The following is a 14,791-nucleotide window of genomic DNA, read 5'->3' as shown; positions in this document are numbered from 1 at the left end:
AAGACAGGACAAGCCTCAAGAAAATTTCAGAACTTTATAAAGAGACAGTCATGCTTGGCAAAGGAATGAATGAGTCTGCTGGGAACCCTTTCCTCGCTGGAACGGTTTGTCTCCTTTGAGAGGTTAATTCTATGTCCGTTACAGTTTCATCTAAATCGGAACTGGGACAAGGAAATAGAACTGGAGACCAAGTGCATCCCCATTTCGGAACCATAAGACCGTATTGGTAGTGGTGGAACGTCCCCGTCAAGCTCCAGGAGGTCCCTTCTCTATATTAGAGGAACCCAGACCTAGTGTTGTTATTCGACGCGTCGGACTCAGTATGGGGAGCAACACGAGGGAAATAAAAAGTCTCGGGCTCCTGGACCAGAGAGCAGGAGGAGTTAAATATCAATTAGAAGGAACTAACTGCAATCCTTCTAACTCTCAAGGAGTTTGAATACAGTGGGGAACAAAGAGGTGCAGGTCAACACCGACAACACGCCAGCGTTGGCCTACATCAGCAAACAAGGGGCACTCACCCAGGTCTCTATACGAGACAATAAGAGAATCTCTTCTTTGGGCAAAGGAGGAGAATGTAAAACTAGTAACCCACTTTATCCAAGGGGAGAAAAAATGTGAGGGCGGACATTCTGAGCAGGAAATAAAGTCCTCTCAAAAGAATGAACGCTACATCAGGACTTTGGGGACGTCCTTGCATAGATCTCTTCGCCACAGCGCAAACGAAGAGGTTGGACACTTACTGCTCTCCAGTACCAGATCCCGGGGCTATATACATAGACGCGTTCCTGGTGGACTGGTCCAACTTGGACGTGTATGCATTTCCCTATTTCAAGATAATACACAGGTACTGAAAAATTTGTGTCACATGAGAGGACCGAATGACCTTGTGGCCCCTTTAAACGACAAGAGATTGGTTCCCAGAAGTACTGGATTGGATGGTGGACATCCCGTGTAGCCTACCTCAGAGAGTAGATCTACTCAAACAACCCCACTTGGAAAGATATTACCAAAACCTACAAGCGCTACTAGTAACTGCTTTAGGACTATCGGAAAACTCACAAGAGCCAGTAGTTTTCGAAGGAGGCAGCTGGCGCTATTGCAAATCAAGGAAGTTATCCACCATTAAGGTATACCAATCCAAGTGGGAGGTATTTAGAGGATGGTGCAAGGACAACCATGTGTCCTCTTCCAGTATTTCTGTAACCCAAATTTGTATATAGAGAACTCACCAGCATGGAACCTAGACGTGGTCCTGAGGTTCCTCATGGGGAGTAGGTTGATCCCTTGCAGAGGACATCTTTAAAAGACTCACCATGAAAACTCTTTTCTTGGTCAGTTTGGAGCAGGAAAAGAGTTAGTGAGATACATGCTCTCAGCAAGAATATAGATTTTATACAAGGCAAGGCAATCTGCTCACTGCAACTAGGCTTCCTTGCAAAAATGAATACTGTCACAACCCCTAGCCCAGAACGTTCGAGATTCCGAACCTAACGGACATAACAGGGGAGGGAGAGAGAGAGTCCTATTCCCGGTAAGGGCTCTAAGGCTCTACCTGGATAGGACAAAGGACTTAAGAAGGAATTCAGAAGGGCTTTGGTGCTCAGTCAAAAAGCTCTCTGTATAGATGTCGAAGAATGCTCTGTTTTATTTTTATCAGACAGTTGATAAAAGAAGCAAATATGGAATGTAGAGAGATAGACTACAAGATTCTGAAAGTAAAGACGAACGAGGTCAGGGCAGTAGCAACCTCTGTAGCTCTTAAACAGAACAGGTCCCTGCAGAGTATCTTGGACACGACCTTCTGGAGAAGCAAGTTAGTATTTGCCTCTCACTATCTAAAACAATCAAGACATTATGCGAAGATTGCTATACGCTGTGCCCGTTTATAGCATCTAATTCAGTAATGGGAGAAGGAATACCCTACAATCCCATAAACCAATACCCTTTTTCTTACCTTGGAATTGAGAATTTTATGGTTGTTTGTGAAGACTGGACGCAGTCTTCCGCAATCATTGGGATGAAAGTTCCTTGGTAGAGCCTGGAACAAGGGTATTAAGAGGAGGTCTAGTCACATAGAGGTTATACACCTGTTGACAGCCCCCTAGAGATTTTCAGCCCCCTGGGTGGATCGCTGATCTCTTAAGGAATGCAGACATAATGAGAGGGAGTTCATTGAAGTCAGCTTCCTTAATCCAATCCTATAAAAATAAGACCCTTTGTTCTTGCCTTGGAATGGTTGAAATTTGATGGTTGTTTTGAAGATTGAACGCAGTCTTCCACAATCATTGATTTTAGTCAGATGATCATTTTGTTCCTTGGTGACGCCATGGAACAAGGGTATTATAGGTTGTCTGTCACATAGAGGTTGGTACACCGTTGGCAGCTCCTAGAGGTCTTCAGCCCCTGAGTGGATCGCTGGACCTCTTAAGGAATACAGACATAATGAGGCGGAGTTCATTGAACTCAGCTTTCCTTAATCCAATTCCATAAAACAATACCCTTTGTTCTTACCTTGGAATGGTTGAAATTTGATGGTTGTTTGTGAAGATTGAATGCAGTCTTCCACAATCATCAATTTTAGTCAAATGATCATTTTTGTTCCTTGGTGGCTCCCGGAACAAGGGTATTATAGGTTGTCTGTCACATAGAGGTTGGTACACCGGTTGGCAGCTCCTAGAGGTCTTCAGCCCCTGAGTGGATCGCTGGACCTCTTAAGGAAAGCAGACAAAATGAGGGAGTTCATTGAAGTCAGCTTCCTTAATCCAGGTAAGGACCTTAAGTTGGTTTATTAACCCTTAAGCAAATTCCAACGATGTTGGCTGTCTCTGACCCTCCACCAAAGGTGTCAATCAGCTATATATGTAACTACCAGGTAAGTTAGATGTTTAAAAATGATATTTTCATAATAAAATAAATTTTTGAACATACTTACCTGGTAGTTACATATAATTAAATACCCACCCTCCTCCCCTCTAGAGACTAGGGGCATGGAAGATCTGAGGAATAGTTGGAATGGTTCCAGGTACCTGGGTAGAGGGCGCGCAGGTGGTTCACCTGACTACCGATCGGCGATTGCCGCGAGTTTTGAAATTCTGCCGTGACGTCAGGGACTTAAGCTATATATGTAACTACCAGGTAAGTATTTTCAAAAATTTATTTTATTATGAAAATATCATTTTTCACATCGTCAAGTTTGTCTAATTGTATTGGTTTTACACAGAATAAGGCTAATTACAGTTACTGTAATGGGTTTTATTTAACAATTGTAAATTTGAATTATGTTACCATACCTTTCGTATAGAAATTTTATACAGTTTGATATTATCATTTCCCAGAATAATCAAGACTTTCCATGAAGGACGTGGCAGAGCTCACAACTCATTTATGGGGAGGGCAGTTACACTAAGCTCATCCCTTATACTGATACATTTGCTGTCTCACCCCAGTGGTGACTTGTCTGAGGTAATTTAATTGCATTAATATATACAGTAAGTGTAGATGTAATTTTTTTCATAGCTTTTAAATCCTATTTAAGCAAAGAGTTGAGAGGACTTATGTTTTTGTTTTAATCTGTACCTCTCATTGGAATTATTGGAATTATCAGTGTATTTATGGTTACTTGCAGGAAATTTCCAAATGGGGGAACACAGGAGGGTCACCAGATTGGTCATGGCTGGTTTCTCTTTGGGTATATCGAGACCCAAGTGTGACAAGTGCTGGTTTAACTGTTGCTTCATCATTAACAAGCAAGCCAGAAGGCTTGTACCTTCTTCATGAAAGTCTCACCCAAGTTTCAGGAGGTGTGTGGGGAGCTGCCTTAAGGTATGTTAACTTAGTGCATAGTTTAGAAGCTTAAGTGAAGTTTTCCATTTTTCTGTATATCACACAGGTATTCATCAGAATATGCTTGGTACTTTTGGGGATGAAAATTAATGATATATGACATACCCCATTACTTTTACTTTTGCTAACTTACCTGGTTCTAGTTAGACAGGCCAGGTGTTGAAAGGTTGCTGAACAAGTAAAGTTGGGATAGAATGATGGATGAGATATCCCACTTTCGAGATGCAATCTTGTTTTGAATGGTATTGTATTCAGTCTTTGGGGCTGTATCATCTTTCATCTTGCTGAGTGACCTTTTAACATCTTCAGCTGTTTCTATTCTCAGTTGATCCCTCTGTCATACCATCCTTCTATTCATGTTCATTTTCCTCATTCATGCAATTTCTCTTCCCTCTTTGTGAGAATGTATTCATATATGAAGTAACAGTTTATATTTTACAAATTATTCAAAGAAAAGGTTACTCTTTTTCAGCATTTTGATTAAAAATATCTTTATAGCTACTTGCTGGCAACTGGTCGGAGCTGCTTGGTGCGAATGTCAGCTGCAGAATTACTTGTAAAGCTTACAGAAAAAAGGCCAACTGTAAATGAGCCCTGGTCATCCCCAATAGTCACTGATACAATGACAGGTGTAAGTCACGTTATTTGTTTTGTATTTAGACTTCATCCAACAACAGACCCTTCATTTATAGTTGAGTCAACATTCATGGTCTTTGAAATTTTAGACACTCCAAAATAAAATTATCTGATAGCAGGTTCTCTGGCAGTAAGAGCCTTACTTTGTTGTGTCTACCTTGTTGATAAGAGAGATTGATTGTGTAGTGTTAGACTGACTGCTATTTCAATAATTTTATTTATCTATATTACACAAGCATTTATTAATTTTACTTCATCCCCCTTATTTTCACTCATGTTTTTAAAAGATACAGGATAGTGGGTTTTCACTGCCACATTAGCTGATTTAGTCATATAATTGTTATTACGTTAAGTTTTAAATTTAGGACGCACCATACTTTTGATTCATTTATGACTTTGGAACTTACTGTAATTACAGTACATTATTTCATGTGGTGCAGTAATTGTTAGTCAGTCTGGTATACAATGGAGTATGCTTCTCAAGACTAGGCTAACTGGAAGGCATATTTTGATGTTTTGTAGAATTAGTAGTTTTTGTTGATCATAGTTATGTATATATTACCTGCAGTAATTCACGTGAAGGGGTTTTACTTTCACAGGAATCCATTTGTGGAGTTGAGGCCCTAATGGTTTTACTTCAGCACTGCAACTTTTACAAAATTATGAGGATAACAGTGTTTAAGCTTTGCATCTATCCTGGGAAGCCAGAGGGAGATTGTCATCCAATTAAACAAGCTGAGTGGGATTTCTCTACAAGCCATCTTAGTTCTTTATGTACTGCAGGTGTGTACTAAATATTAAAGAGAAAATTTATGTAGTATTGATACTAACAGTAATCACATTACTGGATTATTATTATAGTCTTTGGCACCAGTACAAAAAAATGAAGGAGCTATAGAAGATTTGTGACTGCGAAGTGCAAAGATTCATGCTTGAAGTGTGTATGAAATAATATTACAAATATGAAAGTTGTAGAGAAATGCAGTATGTAGCAGGTAGAACATTGACTAAGATCTTACATATTTAAATGATTTGTGAGAAAAGTTGTGCCTATGGAAATAGGAGGATGGAGACCTGTAGGAAGGCCCAGAAAATTATAGAAAAGGTCATTTTCAGCCCGAGAAGAACCCTAAAAGGGTTCAGATGTCTGGTTAAACAGATCATTTATAAATAAAATAGAAAAGGTCATAGGTGAAGACCAAGAGCAAATTGGAATTCAGGTAGAATGTGCACAAGACAGAAGCTAACTTAAGGGTTGGATTATGATCCGACACTGATGAAAATTTCTTTGGTTCGCAAGACCATTATATCATTGACTGTCCACAGTAATTCACAAGCTTTAATACCCTCTTTCTGTTGACGTAGTTCAGCTTCGGGAAAAATTTGTTTCCTTTTACTGTGTGGATGCTGTCAATATATGATGCTTTTCATTCCAGTAATGTTTGGCCAACACATTGTTGACTTCATTATTGAATTCCCCTCCATCCTCCTTAATGGGACGGTCTTACATGACAGTTAACTTTGACAAACAAAAAATCACAGATTTTTTATCTATTTAGAAAAGGAGAAATAACATTGACAAACAAAAAATATATCTATAACTTCCTAATATTTCAGCTGACGATGATCAAGGCAGCATGGAAAGTCAGAGTGACGAGGATTGGAGAAATGGTAAATCAACATCGCTTGTTTCTGTTCAGCTGTATGAATCATTGCTGAGGCTGTTCACTAACTTACTATTACTCCAACCGTCCCAGGTTATAGATCAGTTATGTTCGCTTGGAATAATTCACATGGTTATCAAGTAAGTTGGTATTTTTCATGATTAAATTCTAAAAGTTCTATTACATTGTTTTCTTGTATCATAAATATTTGCTTATAGTAATCTGCATTTTATATATAACTACTTTAGAACCATTATTTTCACTTTTGTATTTCTGTTTTTTGACATTTTTTCTTGAAGTTTGCCTCTTTTTTCATCTTTTCAGACAACTTCGTTATATTATGCCTCTCATTAATGCATCTGAGAGTTATTTTCAAGCCATGGAAACAGCCTTGATATTCTTATGTACAGTTCTCAAGCATGACGCTTCACTTGCCCATTCTCTTACACGAGACACCAGTCTCATACATCTCATAATGGCGGTGCTAACATCTGGTTTGTGATCAATTTTTATGTTTAGTGGAATTGCATGTATACTACTAAAGCTGATATATAATTGAGTTTGCAAGTAAACATGTTTGGTAGTAAAAATGTTTTTAAGGACTACATTACTGTATTTTGAAATGATGGTTTTTTGTAAGTGTTTTGTAGAAGGTATACTGTTGGGAAATGAGTTCAGTTAAGATATATAAAAGAGATCCTTATTGCAGGTGTTGATAAACCACGTACCAGAATTGTTGGTTTTGAATTGCTAAATGCTCTCACACATGGAGGAGGGCTGTGCGGTACATCACCAATAATTGAATGGATCATAGCGTCTCCTGCACTTACTTTGCGTCCTTTAGTACTCAGTCTTCACTCATCCTCACTGCTGAATCTCCAGAGAGCAGCAGCAAGCTTCTTGATTAGCCTTATTTATTCAGTTTTTCCTGATGAGAATTTGCCAGAAAGCACTGCTGAATTCAATCTTTCAAAAAGATTAGATATGCCAGTGAAACTTTTAAATAACCAGGTAAAAGTTCTTTTTGTGTTTTTATTTTACACAGTTTTGTTTCACCAGAAACCCATTACAGTCAGCCCTTGTGTGAGCTATAATAGAAATAACAATAAAATTAAATTGGTACCATCCCAAATTTGTTGCAATTTAAAAGTAACCTTTCTTTTTAACTTACTGTGGTTGATATTTGTTTTATGCAGATTTAAATCTTTCATTAGTTACTTTGGTTATTTTCACACAAGACAGACAAACTGTATTTTATTATGAGATTCATTCTTTCAGAACCTTAACTTCTGCCTTATTTTTCTCTGCAGGATATTTGCCCTGGTTGGGAAATCTGCAGGCATCTTATACAATTAATTTGTTCTGTATCAGACATTAATGAAATTCCTAGTCAGACGCTGCCAAAGGTAAGAATATTTATATCTTATTACATATTTAGTTCATTGTATGTTGTAATGAAGTGGTTTCATGGTACCTTTGAATGTAAGGCATTTGCAAGTCAAATGCTCCAGGCTCTTGTCCAAGTACTGGAATGGGAATATCACTTCTCTTTCCAGGATACTTGGAAAGGAAGTGTTTGTTAAGTTGAGTGGTGTTGTTAAATATATAAAAGATGCTGGTCTCTTTTATACAGTATGATTCCGCTTTTTGATAATATTAGAATATGCTAATTTCTTAAGATGTCAGCTTTTTTAGTCTCCTCATAAACTTGAAACAGTCTGCACCTTGCATAAAACAACTTTTTCATTATAAGTATCCTTATCAAAATTTTTGTGTAAGAAGGACTTTACATAGTATTTTATGTTTATATACATTTACAAAAAGCTTATTGAATTGTAAAAATGTCAACAATTAACAAGATGATAAAAATACTTTTGTTGTTTTTGTATTATCAGAAAACAGAACTCTCTCCAGTGGAATTAGAACATCAAACGCTGTTGCTGGAATGCTTGAAGTTAACCCTACTAATTTCCACTAGTGCAAAAGAGGCAGCACATCATTACCGTTTGTTTTTTATGCCGGTTCTTATAAAACCATTTACTGATCTTCGAGTGAAAATTCAAACTGTAAATGTTCATATTACAACTCAACTCATGAATAAGAAGGTAAGGCATTAACTTTGTTTCTTTCCTGAAATCTAAGATTTTTAAACATTTTTTGAAGCACAAAACTATAGACTTCAGAAAAAGCAGGTTTTAGTTTTAGATATTTATATTTTGTTTTCTTTTGTTGTTAGATATTTATATTTTGTTTTCTTTTGTTGTTTTGTTTGTGTTCCTAAAAGCAGCAGTTCTCTAATTCTTCAAAAGGACTTTTAGTAATACGGCGAGAAGACAAGCCAGAATTAATATACAGTAGCTGCTATATGGTCATCATATGTGTTGACAAGGGGAGCCTCTTATTTAGGATAGCTTCTTATAAACTAAGGGTATAGGGCCACACAAAAAATCTCCTGATATTTCCCATTTAATGTGCCCCCCCCTTTTTTAAAGAAAAATGATGTCCATAGGTAGACAGGGATAAGAAGAATGTTAATGGGTTCAGTACAAATGTAGACCTGTGGAATCATCTTGAACATGTGAACTCTTTTCCCAGGGACTAAAAGAACTGATACAAAAAGTAATCCAGCATTTGGAATTAGCTACAAATTGGGTGGATGGAAGAGGTCCTTGGGTAGTGACCATTGGGGAGTCTGTGTTACCCCTTCTTCATTCACTTTGGGTGCCAATACTCCGCACACAGTCTTTATTGACTGCCGCTTTAAAGTTCATCCTTTCTGCTTCAACACATCATCAAGGTAAATATTTTGTTGTTCTGAATGCTGTTTTTTTAGTATGGCATGTTATGTTCTTTTGTAATGGTAATAGCTTTATTTGCAGTTATAGCTTTTTAGTATTGTTTCCAGTTAACCTGAGCCACCTACATCTTTTTCAGTCTACAGTGGCATGACATGTTTAGGATTTGTACATGACACATTAAATAGGCTGTGTTGAAAAAACGTTGCTTAAAACAAATTGAATACAGTAAACCCCTTATTCGTGTTCTCATGATTCGCAGACTCACACATTTGCGGGTTTCTCTGTGGAACATATCTAGCCATTATTCGCGGAAAATTCGCCCATTCACGGTATTTTTCACTGAGAAATATTCACTAATTACTGTATTTTCATATAATTTTCATGAATAAATGCACTTTTTGTGATAAAACTATTAAAATACTCAGGTATATGCATTTTTACAGGGTTTTTCTGTGCTTAATCTATCAAAATGGGCAGTTCTAAGTGCTTTTAGAGGGGTTTTAAGTATTTGTGGATTTTAGCTATTTGGGGGGGGAGACGCATCCCCCGCGAATACGGGGGGTTCACTGTATTCCTTATTGACATACAGCTTTCGAATTTTGAAAGTAACTCTCATTCCCACTGTTTGGCTTATTTTATTTAGAAGCCTGCCTCACTAGCTATGTTATGCTTTTTATGAACATGGAAGGAGCTTTCTACATAATATGTGACAGCAGGATTTATTTATTTGTTTGTTGCTCTTATTTTCAGTATGTTTGTTCTTGAATCGAACAAGTGGCCTGCCAGGTGTACTTCTTAGTGCTTCGAGGACAGGTCATCCTCTTCTTGCAAATATCACAACAGTTGTCTGCCAGCAGTTGTCACGGCATCAAAATCAAAGCAGAGGCTCAGTACTGGGATTGAAAGATCTTCCAAGAGAGAGTATAGAAATTTCTGTATCACTGTTAACTAATTGTGCCAGGTTACAGGAATGTACTTCTGTGATGATCAAGGTTAGTGGATGATAGTAATTTCTGTATTGAGTTATTATCAGGCACTGTTTTTACCAGCTTATCTGAAAGAAGAGTTCTTTCTTTCCATACAGAAATTCAGTTATTCAGACTCTTGAAATATAGTTATTTAATTCTTTTCAAGGACAAATTCCCCATTGTTAAGACCAAGTTGAACCTTGTAGAGCTAGTTTAACATAATTGCATTAGATCTGATGTTAGTTGGTGTATTTCTGTCGGTTAGGTAGCCATAGTTCAGGTGTTTAGAGCTTACCTTTGGCAGTTTCTCAAACATTTCCTGAGCCATTACTGTCAGGTTAGTAGTGGGTGCTTTAATGCATGTTGGCAAACCATGAGAGAAAGATAATTTAGTTAGTCAGTTTGATGTAGACAACTTCCATGGTGTTCTGATTAAAGTAAGTCAGTTTGTCTTGCTTGCTCCTGTGACTGCAGTAGATGAATGTTTGGACACTAGAGATAAAATTGGGTAACATTTTGTCCATCTTCTAACACACTTGGCACAGATGTACAGCTTTGATATTATTAACTCTTGAAACTACCGAATAGTAATAATAATCCTTCCTTGTTCTTGCCTACAGCATGACTTAATGAGCTCTATAATGAAGTGGCTAGACAGCAAGTTTGCTTTTGAGGAAGGGATGTTCATCACCCTTCCTATCCTGAAGTTGTTTATTGTTCTTCTTTCACATAAGGAGTCCCAAATGGCTGTGTGCAAGGTATGTTTTGTCATTGCTTCTTCAGAAATATATGAAGTAGTTGTGGCTGGAGAGCCATTGTATAGAATAAGGTTAATTATGTGTAATGGGCACATATGAAAAATATGTTTTGTTCATGAGACTTACCTGACAGATATATATATAGCTGTATTCTCCAAAGGACAGCCTATATATATATCTGCCAGGTAAGTATGAACAAACTTTATTTTATTATAAAAATATCATTCTATTGTAAAACGTTTCGTGGTTAATTTTTAAAGTATCAGGAGTTTTAATTTGCAAAGTAGCAAATGCTCAGTTCTGTTATGGCCTTTAATGGGAGCTCTCTTCATGATGATATTGATTATACTGCATGACTATATTTACAGAATATTGTATGAAAGTAATTTCTTAAAATATGGTAAAAATAAGATATTTTGAATGAAAGCTCTAATTATCTTTTTGTATATTTATACTGTTGATGCCTGGCAACTTCTGTTCGATAATCCTTCAAGAGTGTCGTTATACCAGTAGCTTAAGATTTCCAATACGGAACTTCTTTCCTGTGTTAGACATTTTTTCTATCTCACTAATCTTATACAATACAACACAGGTTTCTACAAAACCATATTAGAATCTGAGAACTTAGCTTGAGTTGCGGTTTTTAATGATTTAAGTAAAATTTAGCTCCTTATTTTACCTAAGCGTAGGGTTGGAAGTGAATGCTTATTAACTTATGTAATTTGTTTTTCTAGTTTAACAGATGGGTTAATACTTTCCATGGGCTGCTTCAACATATTCCTCTGCAGAAGGATGCTTTGACTGCTCTTGCTAATATGTCTCAAAACCATCATGCTGCACGATGTATTCTAGGCTCAGGTAAGCTTATTAGTAGGATATATTTGTTCCTTTTACTCATATTTTTCTCTTGATAAAAAACAGAACTTAGTCACTCAGGAGTGTGTCATTTTATTCCTAAGAGGAAAATGTTTTCATTGTTTAAAAAATTCTTTGTTGCACAAACCCATCAGTTATATAATCGCTGCATTTGAGAGTCTCTTCAAGCCTTAGATACTCAATTCCAAAACAGAATGTTAGCAGCAGGGTGCATGCAACCACCCTGTGACCTCCAGTTCTATGAAGGTAGGAATCTTACTTCTCATGTAACCTGCTTTCAGAAAGTTTCTTCTTGGACAGTCATAATTGATTGTAACCTTATTTATTCTTTCCCCATTATTTTATCATAGGTTCTCTTTTACAATGCCAGCTTCTTTTTTGGACATATGTCAGCGTTTCCCATTAGTTTCAGGCCTTCATCCGTCCTCTTTCTCTATAATTTCTTGGGTCATCATACATGTCTTCAGCCTGCTGCTTCCATAATTCTGCTTTTTTTTACCATCTGTTCCTCGTCCTTTCTCTTCACATGTCCAAATCATCTCATTTTTGAGATCTCCATGTTTTTTCCAGCTTGTTGATACCACATTTTTCTGCCACCAGTGCATTTGTAATGCAAACTTCCCATACTCTCGTAATGTATCTTAATGTTCTTTGGTTACACCTTGTTGGGTAAGTTTAGCACACCTTAGGGTGTTCACACTGTGGTAAGAAATTTAATAACACTTGTTAGCAACTTCTTGTTTGGATATCACAAATAGGTTGAAAACAAGTCAGAAAACAAGAAAGGCTCCACCATGCATGCCCAGCCCACGGAACACTCTTTGCCTGCAGCATTTGTCATTCATCTCATTCCTAAATTGCTGCTCCTGGGCTTTGCAGGTATTTTCCATCCTGCCACTCTAGTCCTGGCTATGCCCGTTTTCTGCACGTTGTTATCAGTCCATAGGCTTAAGGTGGGTACACACATGAGAGCCGAACCTTGTATGTGTAACTGAGTTACGCATATACGGTTACAACGTGTCAAATTGTTGAGGACGGACCGTAACCACGTTAAGCACGTCACTTCATTGCAATCCACTGCGATCATCAGTCTGTCTCTGTCCGGGTTGTTTACCGACGATGGCCACCATGCAAGTAGCAGCTGCCGCGTATACTTATATACATTATTTAACGAAGATGAAGCGAAATAAAATAAGATGGTGGCAATCAAGGTTATATACTAGAAGGGTAGAATACAGTGGTCGGGAATTACTCGCTGACATGAGATTCCAAGAAGTTTCTGGCCACTACAAAAATTTCACCAGAATGTCTTCGACAGATTTTGAGAATATTATAAAACTGGTAGGACCTAAAATTATGAAAAATGACACACATATGAGAGAAGCTATTACAGTTCAAGAGAAGGTGGCACTTACTATCAGATTTTTAGCAACTGGAGACTCGTATACAAGTTTGCAATACCTCCAATTCCTCCATCGATTTTCCCGTTTTTTGTGCTATATCTATCCATGCATCATTGCAACGTATTTTATTAAAATGGTTCGGGTGTTTTGCATACCACAGTAAAGTCTTTTCTTCGTAATAACTAGTAAATTGAAGGACCTCTTCCTCACTCCAATCAGCCATGGGAGACATATACGTACTTGCACCAAGAGCATGAGACTGACCAAAACAAGGGACTCTACTATGGACGGCCTTGTTCATAGTTGGTGTCAACAAGTTCAGCAACCTCTGTTGATACGCATGCAATACAGGTCCCATCCACACGTTGCATAACGTGCAAAGAGACCTCCCTTTGATTCGGGGCCCCAAAACCGACAATTGCCTGGACGGAGGGTGAACGGAGCCTCGAACCTCGCGGGTTCGGGGTTTGGGTTCGAGGAATCGTCCACACTTGCGTTTTTGTTACAAGAATCGGTTACAATACAAGGTTCTGTTCGTATGTGTGTACCCACCTTTAGGTGCTTCAGGCTTCATGGAAATTTTCAAGTGTTTTTTAAGTATGCTATACAGGTTTTTGGATGAAGTGTATTTCATAGTACAGTATTTTTATGTGTTCATGCCAAACAAACACTTGTCTTCAGTTCCCCGTTATTCTGTCTTCAAGAATGCTGTTGCGTACTGGCTTGCAGAAGTTATTAAAAAAGATTAAAGGAACTGTTCTTCTGCTCATGATGGGACTTCATTCTCCCTCTAACTAAAGTTCATGCTCTTGAGATATGGACTTTATCTACTAGTACACTTTACTTTCTCTTCAGAAATACATGGATGTTCTGCTGCATGACAGTCTTTTTGAGTCATGTTCCCAAATCATCTTTTCAACAACTTCCCTGTGATGATTGGTGCACCCACTAATCGGACAGGACAGATAAAGGGTCCCCTGAATAGCTTGTGAAGAACATCACCACAACGCCTTCTTGGAACGTGAAGTAATAGTGTATGACTTAACAGCCTTCTAGGATTAGGTCATTGGTCATGTGGTTGCCATGATTCCTGACATTGCAACAATAGCTGCTCAATGAAGGAACAAAGGAGGACCTGTGTTCCACTCCTTTGCTTTTATTCCCTTCTTTAAACCAGAAGGCTGTGTTGCTCTGGGAGACAAGATAACTGAGAGTTGAAGGAGTAACAAATAGATATTAGAAATCAAAGACAATAGTTTGTTTGCACAAAAAGCAGTTTGAGAAATGTTTCACATGTTCATCTGCAGTAATAAAATGATTTCTTGTAAGAGTGTTAATTTACCTTTTAAATTTCAGAGGATTTTGTGAGCGATATCTTATCTCTAGTTAGACAACATGAGGATGAAGCTATGTTGAAGCTTGCATTGGTGATCATTTGGTCTTTGATTGCAAATAACAAGAGAGGCCAGGCTATCCTTAAACGTTTTCCCCTCCAACCTGAACTCAAATATTTAGTTGAGATACATCATAAACATGCTAGTCTATGTGAGACTGTGCTCAAGATTTTGAAGGGGTAACTTTGTAATTGCTTTAGATTATTTTTACTTGTATGAATCCTTGTGTTACTTCCTTGTCTTAATTAAACTTGGTAGTACATGTATGTTTGTAAAATACATTATTTATATGTACAAATAAAATATATTTTTCTGCAAATACTGTATATTGAAGTTTCATTATCACCAGATGCAAGTACTGTATTATTACTTTCAAAGAGATAGAATATCTAAGTGTTGAGATGGAAACAGTTTTTCTATGACACCATCACAGATTCTGAAGTGGGAG

General features: G+C 37.5%; 1 protein-coding gene across 1 annotated transcript in view; it reads left to right on the top strand.

Annotated features, from left to right (window-relative positions):
* Positions 1 to 14,669, top strand: part of LOC136850784 (rotatin-like) — a 42,949-nt gene extending 28,280 nt beyond the window's left edge. The window contains exons 22-35 of the mRNA XM_067124736.1: positions 3,339 to 3,465; positions 3,629 to 3,825; positions 4,345 to 4,477; positions 5,082 to 5,265; positions 6,100 to 6,286; positions 6,471 to 6,640; positions 6,856 to 7,157; positions 7,457 to 7,552; positions 8,042 to 8,251; positions 8,742 to 8,943; positions 9,695 to 9,936; positions 10,533 to 10,670; positions 11,405 to 11,528; positions 14,306 to 14,669. Coding sequence (XP_066980837.1) covers positions 3,339 to 3,465; positions 3,629 to 3,825; positions 4,345 to 4,477; positions 5,082 to 5,265; positions 6,100 to 6,286; positions 6,471 to 6,640; positions 6,856 to 7,157; positions 7,457 to 7,552; positions 8,042 to 8,251; positions 8,742 to 8,943; positions 9,695 to 9,936; positions 10,533 to 10,670; positions 11,405 to 11,528; positions 14,306 to 14,526 — 2,533 coding nt within the window. The 3' untranslated portion in view covers positions 14,527 to 14,669. The remainder of the gene's footprint in view (positions 1 to 3,338; positions 3,466 to 3,628; positions 3,826 to 4,344; positions 4,478 to 5,081; positions 5,266 to 6,099; positions 6,287 to 6,470; positions 6,641 to 6,855; positions 7,158 to 7,456; positions 7,553 to 8,041; positions 8,252 to 8,741; positions 8,944 to 9,694; positions 9,937 to 10,532; positions 10,671 to 11,404; positions 11,529 to 14,305) is intronic.
* Positions 14,670 to 14,791: the final 122 nt, after the last annotated feature.

The sequence above is a fragment of the Macrobrachium rosenbergii genome, chromosome 22 (assembly GCF_040412425.1).
Source record: "Macrobrachium rosenbergii isolate ZJJX-2024 chromosome 22, ASM4041242v1, whole genome shotgun sequence".
NCBI lineage: Eukaryota > Metazoa > Arthropoda > Malacostraca > Decapoda > Palaemonidae > Macrobrachium > Macrobrachium rosenbergii.
The sequence above is the reverse complement of the archived record's forward strand: the minus strand, read 5'-3'. Positions and strand labels throughout refer to the sequence as shown.